Below are 10,397 nucleotides of genomic sequence, written 5' to 3' on the forward strand. Positions count from 1 at the left end.
CGAGATGGTACCTGCCCCGGCACGGCGTGAGCGAGCTTCAGCGCCTGTCTCTGGGCGGGGTCAGGCGCACCTCCACCCTCCTACGACACACACACGGGGCCGGCCCAGCAGGGCGCAGCCCCTGGGGGTTAGTGCTGGGTGCTCCGACACTCCCAGTCCCGCGTGTTCCATTGGGCTTCGCCTGACGCCGAGGAAACAGGCCGCAAACTAGCTCCGCGGCCTCCTGCAGCGGGTCCCGGACCGCGGGAACCCCAGTTCCGCCCGGGCCGCACCGACAGCCAGCCCGTCTCAAGCCGGAGTCGTCCCTCCAATCCCCGCCCCTTCTCCAGCGCCGGGATCGCTGGAAACCGCAAATGTTCTCCCCAGGCTTGGGGGGTTTTAATTGCAGGAAGCTGCGGGGCTGCTTTAGTAGCCGTAAACCTAGACGACGACATCGTCTTGCATTTTGGCAGTAGGGCGTAGGGGTAATTCCCTAGAGCTTGGTGTGACCTTGGAGTTGAGTAGAGCAGAGCCAGTATCTTCTTCAGAAGTAATCCAGTACAGTTTTCGCAGATTTTCAGTGTTTATAGTCTACAGCCCCATGAGACTGTTTTAGCTTGATAACTAATTGCAGAGTTAACCAAATGTACAGTGCTACCCAGCATTTCGGTCAACCTGAGAACACTGGTGTAACAGCTTTGGATTTCATCAGGGAAATATGATCTATTTTCCATGTTAGTGCAAAGTCTGGCCCCAAATCTCTTCTAGTTTGTGACCATCTACAAACCTAATGTGAGCAAAGGGCTTAACACCATTACCTTCGATCATAAGCTTTCGTGAGCTAAAGCTCACTTCATGGGATGCATACTGTGGAAAGTTTAGAAGATCTTATTATATACACACAAAGCATGAAAAAATACCTCCTCCCACCCCACTTTTCTGCTGGTAATAGCTATACATAGCTATTACCAGCAGGAGAGTGGGGTGGGAGGAGGTATTTTTTCATGCTTTGTGTGTATATAATAAGATCTTCTAAACTTTCCACAGTATGCATCCCATGAAGTGAGCTGTAGCTCACGAAAGCTTATGCTCAAATAAATTGGTTAATCTCTAAGGTGCCACAAGTACTCCTTTTCTTTTTGCAAATACAGACTAACACAGCTGTTACTCTGAAACCCACCATTACCTTGTTTTTGTTGTCTATGAAATCAAGATCTTAGTAGTGACCATGGAAATATTTTAGGAATCATTTGTGTTTGGGGAAACTAAAATCAGTATAGAACAGTGGTTTTCAACCTGTGGTACATGGATTCCTGGGGGTCTACAGACTATGTCTAAGATTTTAAAAAGGGTTTGCACCTCCATCTGAAATTTTGAGGGGTCTGTAAATGGAAAAAAAAGTTAAAACCACTGGTGGACTAAAAAAAAGTAATAGGGTAGTTAACTCTTGGAGGGAAAATACAAGCGCCTTTAATTTTTATTTTATGTTAGTACTATAAAAAATAACAACAAAAAGAGCCAGTTATCTCTGCTTAATCTAATCCCCTTTGAAATTCCTGAAAATGTTGGTGGAGTCATCTTGTCTTCCTTTTCTAATTTTGGCCTTAGTTGAGGTCTCACACACAGAGAGCTGAGAAGGCATAATGTGCTTGGGTAAATCCCAGTTTGAATCAATCTGTTCTGAAATTTTATCTGATTGTAGACTTCAAAATAGCTTTTGATTCTATCAAAGGCCACATAGAATTTCTCATTGAGTACTTTATATTTAAAAATTAGGCAATCAAGAATAATGTTCTGTATGGTGGAGCATCACTCCCTACTCTGTTCATCTACAGTAAGATTTTCTTGATCAACACTATCATGCAGTCTTCCCCAAATATCTCTTGTATATATTTTAGATATTCCATCTGCTAAGGTAATTTCTAGCTCCGTTTTTAAAGATAGGATAAGAAGACTTAAATGCTAGCCTGTAAGGCTAATGCTTGTAGAGTGCATAGCTGTAAACAGATTTCATGAAAAACGAGAAATAAAGAATTAGTGACAAGTATATACAAATTTGACTTAAATTTTTTTAAATGTAAATTTTAAAAAAATCAGAAATTAAAAGTAACTTTAAAATTGTATCTAACCAGCCTTTCAGCGAATTGACTCAATATGAGCCTCCTCCTAACTAGCAAGGAAGGGGAAATAAAAGACGCTCTTGATGACATCCCATCCTGTGCATAGATGGGATTGTTTAGTCTGCAGAAGAGAAGAATGAGGGGGGCTTTGATAGCTGCTTTCAACTACCTGAAAGAGGGTTCCAAAGAGGATGAATCTAGACTGTCCTCAGTGGTTGCTGATGACAGAACAAGGAGTAATGGGCTCAAGTTGCAGTGAGGGAGGGTTAGGTTGGATATTAGGAAAAACTTTTTCACTAGGAGGGTGGTGAAACACTGGAATGCGTTACCAAGGTAGATGGTGGAATCTCCTTCCTTAGATATTTTTAAGGTCAGGCTTGACAAAGCCCTGGCTGGGATGATTTAGTTGGGGATTGGTCCTGCTTTGAGCAGGGGGTTGGACTAGATGACCTCCTGAGGTCCCTTCCAACCCTGATATTCTATAATTCTATGGTTCCTTACTGGAGAAATGGCAGGGATTCAGGAAATTTCACTTATTCCCCTTTTCCTAGAGCAATGGTCAACAACTGGTTGATATCTGGCGGAAAAGCAGGGCTGTGGCTAAGGCAGGCTTCCTGCCTGCCCTGGCCCCACGCTGCTCCCAGAAGTGGCCAGTGTGGCCACGGGGGTCTCCCTCCATGCACTGCTCCTGCCTACAAGCACCATCCCCGCAGCTCCCACTGGCCAGGAACAGGGAGCTGTGGCAATGGGAGCTGCTGGGGTGGTGCTTGCAAAGGGGCAGCATGCAGAGCCAGGTCCCTTCCAGGAGCTATGTGGTGCCAGGGTAGGCGGGGAGCCTGCCTTAGTAGCAGCCTCGCTGTGCCACGGACCAGGAGCTGTTTGAGGTCAGTGCTTCCTAGCAGGAGGCCGCACCCCCAGCCCTGAGCCCCCTCCCAGAGCCAGCACCCCATACCTTCCTGCACCACAGTCCTGTCAGGGAACCAGCACCCCAAGCCCCCTCATGCAGCCCAACACATTGCCCCAACCTGGAGCCCCCTCCTGCACCCAAACTCCCTTCCAGAGCTTGCACCCCCTCCTACACCCTAACCCCTTGCACCAGGCTCAGCCCAGAGCTCACTCCCACACTGCAAACCTTTCAGCGCAGAGCCCGCAGCCCCTCCTGAACCCCTGCCCCAACCTGGTGAAAGTGAGGGTGGGGGAGGTCTCAGAGGGAGTGGGATGAAGTCTCAGGGTAGATCCTGGGTTGCCCTTAAATTCAAAACGTGATCTTGGGCGTAAAAAGGTCTGAGACCACTGATCCTATTGGGATTTACAAAAAGAATAGGAGTACTTGTGGCACCTTAGAGACTAATTTATTTGAACTTAAGCTTTCTGTAGCTTTTCACGAAAGCTTATGCTCAAATAAATTGGTTAGTCTCTAAGGTGCCACAAGTACTCCTGTTCTTTTTGCAAATACAGACTAACACGGCTGCTACTCTGAAACCTAGGGGGATTTAGTTTATTTCTGGCCCAGGTAATAAAGGTGTGATCCAGAGCAATCCTAGGCAGGGCTTTGGCCTTTACCATCTGCCTCCACGAACCTGAGCTGAGAGACTGCAAAGGCTAAAGCCGATCCCATGACGGGAACGCTGTGCCGAGCAAACGGGTTATTGGTTGCGCAGAAAGGCGCCTGCCTCGGACCTGCTGTGCACGGGAGCAGCCTGCGCCTCGCCGGAACTGACTGTCGCCTCTGTTAGCTCCGCCCCGCTGCGCGAGGGAGGCAGCCGTGGCGGCGCCAGGCCTGTGAGGGCGGAAGTTAGTTGTCTACTTCCGGAGCAGCCGAGCCGCTCGGTTCAGCAAAGATGGCGCGTCCTGGGCGGCCGTGAGCGTGGGGGACGTTTCACCGTGACTCCTGCCTGGTCGCGATGGCGCTGAGTACCCGGGCCCTGGTGCTGAGGGCCGCGGCCGGGAGACTCCAGGGAGCCGGAAAAGGTGATTTTTCCGCCGCTCCTCGCGATTGCCCTCACCCGCCCCTGGTTCCCCCGCGGTCCTCCGACCCGTGTCTTCACCCTGCCCGCGCGGGGCTGGCCATGGGCAGGCAGCGAAATAAAGTGTCGCCCACACTCAACGCGCTAGTCCCGGTAACCCGCGTTGGGCCGCCAGGCGGGCGGGAGGCCTCCAGGGGCGCCCCCTGGAGAGTGGGCGCGAGGCTTTTGTTCTTGGGACTGAGCCTCTTGCACTGCTCGTACCCCATGCTTAGTGAGCCTACCCAGCACGTTGGCAGGGAGGCTTTCACGGAAACAGGGGTGCTTTAGGAAGGGCTGTTGGTGGCAAGTTTTCCTCTGGGTCAGGGCGAACCCAGTGCTCCAGGAAGGTACTGGGGGTACGTACTCGGTTGTTGTAGGTGTTGCCTTTAGTACCTAGGCATTTAGGGGAATGCAAGAATCACCATGCACAAACTAATTATTCATCTAGGTATTGGTTGTGTTTCTGATGCTCTCCAGAACTAAGTGCCTCAGAAGAAGGCGCAAGACACCCAGGAACTGGTCATAATAGTATAATTTGCCTACATGGTGAAGCTTTTCCTAGATTCTTACTGTGGTATCTGAATGCCAAGGTCTTTCCCATATGTGGTTACTGAAGATGCCAGTGGCATATTTTTAGAAGAAGGAATGTTAACACTGATAGTATTGACCTACCTAAATGCCTCTTGTGTCCTTATCTGAATATTCTAACTTTTGGTTCCTGCCCAACATTGTTACACAGCTGTGCACTGTTAAACAGCTACTTCACCCCAGAGCGGCTTGAATATGAATGGATAATGAAGTGATCTGTGGACATAAACCTTACTGGACCCTTCAAAATGGAAGGCACTGTTCATTATAAACAGTGATCAGTTTCTATTAGAAGTTTTTCTGCATCATGAAATTATCCAGAATTGAGCATTTGCAGTCTGCACATACAACTGTCCAGCTATAAGTCAGTATTGCAAATCAGGCTTCAGCTATGTTGGCAGAGGTGTATAGGATGTCTTTATTCAGTTAGGCAGTTGCCTGTGCAATTACTTATTTTCATTAAGAATAACTTTTTAATTATGAGAGAATCTTTCTGTCATTTATGCATTTGGGTTAGAAGCATAGGCACAGAAAAATTGTCAGCTCACTTTTGCAGACCATAAGTGGAAATGTGGTATGCCTTCTGCATTCAGCTTACAACTCCGCACACATTTGGTGGAAAACTGTTCAATTCCACTAAGATTTTTACCCAAAATCTTCAGATCACTAGTTCTACATTTCAGGCTTTGTAGACTCAATCCATGTATTCTGTGTATATTCTAGTTCGTTCATTCTTTTCCTGATTTCCCCCAAGGGCTTCGTTTCATATCTGCTGTAGCCAGCTTCAGAACCACTGAGGGTGAAGTAGACACAAAGGAAAATGAAGTTGTTGCCCCAGATTTCACCAACCGAAATCCTCGTAACTTGGAGTTGCTGGCACTAGCAAGAAAGGAACGGGGCTGGGAAACAACATGGCCCAAGAGAGAGTATTGGCATAGGTGAGTCAGAAATCTGTTAATAATAGTGCAGGCGTAACAAAATACATCTAGAATGTAACCTTTAAGTTGTAACTCCCTCACTACAATATTTTTATTTAGATTCAACTGAAGATTTCACTCCATTCAGAAAACAAAGTGTGCTGAGCATCTGCTGTCTGAAAATCGGGGCCCTTAAAGATGTTTAAGTTGGGCAACCAAAATCACTAATCACTCTTGAGACCAGAGGCCACAGTGTTTTAGTGTACCAATAAACAGAAATAATAGCAAGTTAAAATTTTCTGCTGTTGATTCCAAATGAAATAAGAGTTGTAAATGAGCCTTTAATTCCAGGGAAATATCTTGTTTTCTGAATAGCCTGAAATCTTCAGTTGAATATAAGTAAACATATTGTTGTGTGGGAATTATTGCTTTAAGGTTCCACTTATAAAAGTCAGTGGACAAAAAATACTTACAAATTAACTATTAATGAAAATAACAGTGAAAACAAAAAGAGAACTTGCAAACTTTTGAACAAGCAATAACTTTTGCAGCCTTAAAACATGTTTCAGAAGTTTTACTCAGGGTTCTAGTTACCTCTTCAGAGTGTCTTTTGCTTCTGTACTCTGGTATATCAAAAAAAAGAAAAAGGTTCAGAATCCTGGCACCGATACCTCCTCTAATAGTGTCACTTAAAAGAAAATATTTAGATAACAATTACTTTTAAAAATCCATGAGTCAGCATTAAGGTTATTGCAGTGCTTTTCTTTCTACTTTATAAGTGAGCAACATAAAATTTATGATGTCCTTAACTATTTTCCTTGTTTTTAAAATTTAGAAATGATTCCATAGTCACATATATTGTAACTTATCAACTTTATTACTTTTTTCTAAAAGTTTTGCTTTCTACGATTATTTGTTTACAACTCTGAAATGTAGGGCTGGCCTCGAGGTTATCAAGTCCAGTCCCCTGTGCAGAGGCAGCACCAAGTAAACCTAAATTATCCCTGACAGGTGTTTGTCTAAACTGTTCTTAAAAACTGCCAATGATGGGAATTCCACAACCTCCTTTGGAAGCCTGTTCTAGAGTTTAGCTATCCTTATAGTTTAAAAGCTTTTTCTCCTATCTAACATACATCTCCCTTGCTGCATAATACTGAAGCTGTCTTTCTTTCAGTGTGACACAATCTAAAATAACAATCACAGAATAATGAATCATTTCACTATTTAGCTTTCATGTTCCATGATATTTATTTTTCCCTCATCCAGACTACGGCTTGAGCGGACACAGCACTATGTGGAGGCCTATGTTGAGCATTGCAGTGGGAATGTCATTGTGTCAGCCTCCACCCGTGAGTGGGCCATAAAGAGACATCTGTACAGTCCCAAGGGAGTGGCGGCATGTGAAAATATTGGGCGTGTGGTGGCACAACGCTGTCTGGAAGCAGGAATCAACTTTGTGACCTTTAAAGCTGTTATCCCGTGGGAATATCGCTGTGACTCGGTAAGCGTCCATCTCCTTGCACTGGATTTCTTTACACAAATTTTACTGCTCTTGAACGCTAAAGTGATCTTTGGGTGGCTCAAAGAATGTACCTTAACCAAGAAAGACTACACAATCCCCTCTTCTTTCAGCTCAGAGCCATGTGGACATCATAGAATCATAGAATATCAGGGTTGGAAGGGACCCCAGAAGGTCATCTAGTCCAACCCCCTGCTCAAAGCAGGACCAATTCCCAGTTAAATCATCCCAGCCAGGGCTTTGTCAAGCCTGACCTTAAAAACCTCTAAGGAAGGAGATTCTACCACCTCCCTAGGTAACGCATTCCAGTGTTTCACCACCCTCTTAGTGAAAAAGTTTTTCCTAATATCCAATCTAAACCTCCCCCATTGCAACTTGAGACCATTACTCCTCGTTCTGTCATCTGCTACCATTGAGAACAGTCTAGAGCCATCCTCTTTGGAACCCCCTTTCAGGTAGTTGAAAGCAGCTATCAAATCCTGCCTCATTCTTCTTTTCCGCAGACTAAACATCCCCAATTCTCTCAGCCTCTCCTCATAAGTCATGTGTTCCAGTCCCCTAATCATTTTTGTTGCCCTTCGCTGGACTCTCTCCAATTTATCCACATCCTTCTTGTAGTGTGGGGCCCAAAACTGGACACAGTACTCCAGATGAGGCCTCACCAGTGTCGAATAGAGGGGAACGATCACATCCCTCGATCTGCTCGCTATGCCCCTACTTATACATCCCAAAATGCCATTGGCCTTCTTGGCAACAAGGGCACACTGTTGACTCATATCCAGCTTCTCGTCCACTGTCACCCCTAGGTCCTTTTCCACATCCTACCAGAGCACCTTATCTCTGACAAGCAACACCTTCTGCTATTGCAGTTCAGGGGGCCTCCATGGCTTTGCATCTCAAAACTAATTTATAGGACCCCTGTTATTCCAGTATAGCAGATTTAATTGGTGATGGGATGATGGGGGGAATGAAAACTACTTTAAACCTTCATATTTTACAGCTGTTTCCCTTTAAAACCAGATCCAGCGATTCCAAAAAGCTGTGACAGATGGTGGTGTTGTCGTGGGTGAGCCTCGAAGAATCTATCAATAAGATGAAGATTGTGGGTGAAATTTCTTATAACGGACTGTCAAACAACTGCTCTCATACAGGAATGGGCAAAGAAGCAATTCAGGCCCAGAGCTGGGACAGTGTGGAGCATAGCAATTTATTATACTAAATAAGTGATGCTGATTTTTTTCTTTTTGTTGACTTCAACTCTAACTTGTTCAAAGATTTTGTGGCCAGAAAAAAATCATTATGATGATCTAATCAGGCCACAATTTCACCCAGTAACTACTCCTTCAAGCCCATATCTTGCGGTTGAGCTAGATCAAGTCTAGATTTGTAGACATCCAGTCTTGATATAAACTTCAACTAATGGAGAATTTACCACATCTGTTGGTATATTTTTCAATGGTTAATTAGTCACTTTGTTTAAATAAAATTAAAAAAAAAAAAGTTGCACTTTCTTTCTAATCTGAAGTTATGTAATTTCCAGCTGTTGGATGCCTTTAATCTAGCTGACATAGACCACTACTATTTGGAATCTTCTCCCCATGCAGGTACCTATAAGAACTGACTTGACATATAAGCAAAATATATTGCACTTCCCCAAATCAGTCTCGTAGCCCTTTTTAATCCTTTCCAATTCAACATGCTTTTTGATGTGTGGACACTAGAAGTAGAAAACATGTAATGATTTCTCCAGTGCTATATACAGAAGTAATACCATTTCCCTATTTTATAGTACCTTGCTTATGCATCCAAGAATCACATTAGTCCTGTTAGCCACAGCATCCTACTGGGAGCTCATGTTCACTTGGTTATCTGTCATGATCCCTGAATCTTTTCTGCAGTCACTGGATCACAGTCCACCATGCTGCAGTTATGACCTGCATTTTTCTTTTTCCTAGATATGACCTTGCATTTGGCTTCATTAAAACACATGTTCAAATGAGCCCAGTTTACCAAGTGACCCAAGTTGCTCTGTGTAACTGACCATTTACTACTTGATGCAAAAAACAGGTGAGCTGCAAACTTTAGCAGCACTAATTTTATGTTTTTCAAATCATTAATAGATAATAGAATAGTACTGGCCCAAGAAAAGGTCCTGGTCAGATGCCACTACACTGTAGCCCCCTTTGGGCGATCATTCCTCACCTTTAGAAATTTATCAAGTGGCAGTTTTAAAATCCATGGAGTACTGACTTTTTAAAATTGTTCACTATTAAATTAAACCCCTTACAGAAATGGAAATGTAGCAGTTACCTTTAAAAAACAATCTTAGAAGCATTCATAGTATATGGTGACCTATGCTATCAACCTTTAATTCTTTACTGATTATTTTCTATATTAGTCTTTCATGATTTTATCTGGGATCAATGGCAGACTCACTGGCCTATAGTTACCTGGGTCGTCCCATTTACCTTTTTAAAATATTAGCATAACCTTAACTTTCTTCCAGTCCTCTGGAAAAATTAAATGAGGTCAGTGAAAGTGACCAATTGCAAGGCTTCTTTAAAACTGGTTGTAGAAGAGAGAAAGCTCTGGATGTTGTTTGCGTTTACAACATTAGGACAAATTTATCTTCAATTTCCTGCATAGTGCATAATTTATTCTCTTCAAATTTGTATCAATGGGGTTAGCTCCCAAAGGTAGAAGCTTTATGTATGTCCTGTCCTACTGTCTTCCAGCAGCTGCTATGGCACTGGTTAAAACTGGTGGCCTGTTTTCCACAGAAAGTTAATTTTGTATGTTTCTGACTTAAAGAAAATTCTTCAAAAGGGGGCAGACAGAATCTCTGCAGCAGCAGTATAATGTACCAGCAGCTGTAAAATAATTTGGTGCCCTCTAGTGGGAGACGTTGCTGTTGTAATCCTGACTTTTTCGAATCCTGGCTGTTGTTGGGGAACTCCTCTCCGCTCATCGATTATTATTATATGCCAAATGAGCCACAGCATCAAACAGTTTAAATGCTGAAACAGAAGAGAGCCTTGCACAACCATGCAGTTTATAACACGGTTACTTAGGTTCCTGGTTAAATTCCAGCTCCCAGTCCCTCTAGTTTTAGAAGCAAATCAGTGCCTGTCCTGTTATAAGAACAGGAGTGCTTGTGGCACCTTAGAGACTGACCAATTTATTTGAGCATAAGCTTTCGTGAGCTACAGCTCACTTCATCGGATGCTCACGAAAGCTTATGGTCAAATAAATTGGTTAGTCTCTAAGG

At 44.1% G+C, this 10,397-nt stretch overlaps 1 protein-coding gene across 2 annotated transcripts; it reads left to right on the top strand.

Moving 5' to 3' along the window:
• The first annotated feature begins 3,891 nt into the window (after positions 1-3,891).
• MRPL18 (mitochondrial ribosomal protein L18) lies at positions 3,892-8,610 on the top strand. Of its 2 annotated transcripts, none has more exons than XM_074948712.1 (4): positions 3,892-4,070; positions 5,448-5,631; positions 6,877-7,111; positions 8,130-8,610. In XM_074948712.1, the coding sequence occupies exons 1-4, from the start codon at positions 4,004-4,006 to the stop codon at positions 8,172-8,174; spliced, it is 531 nt and encodes a 176-aa protein (XP_074804813.1). In that variant the 5' UTR covers positions 3,892-4,003; the 3' UTR covers positions 8,175-8,610. The 2 variants fall into 2 exon arrangements, with proteins under 2 accessions (XP_074804813.1, XP_074804811.1); XM_074948710.1 differs by having other exon boundaries at positions 8,150-8,585.
• The last annotated feature ends 1,787 nt before the right edge of the window (positions 8,611-10,397 follow it).

This window comes from Natator depressus, chromosome 3 (genome assembly GCF_965152275.1).
Source record: "Natator depressus isolate rNatDep1 chromosome 3, rNatDep2.hap1, whole genome shotgun sequence".
In the NCBI taxonomy this organism is placed as follows: domain Eukaryota; kingdom Metazoa; phylum Chordata; order Testudines; family Cheloniidae; genus Natator; species Natator depressus.

Coding starts and splice junctions, on each gene's coding strand:
- MRPL18 (XM_074948710.1), top strand. CDS start 4,004: ATGGCGCTGAGTACCCGGGCCCTGGTGCTGAGGGCCGCGGCCGGGAGA. Junction 5,632..6,876: donor AAGAGAGAGTATTGGCATAG/GTGAGTCAGAAA, acceptor TCCCTCATCCAG/ACTACGGCTTGAGCGGACAC. Junction 7,112..8,149: donor GGGAATATCGCTGTGACTCG/GTAAGCGTCCAT, acceptor CTTTAAAACCAG/ATCCAGCGATTCCAAAAAGC.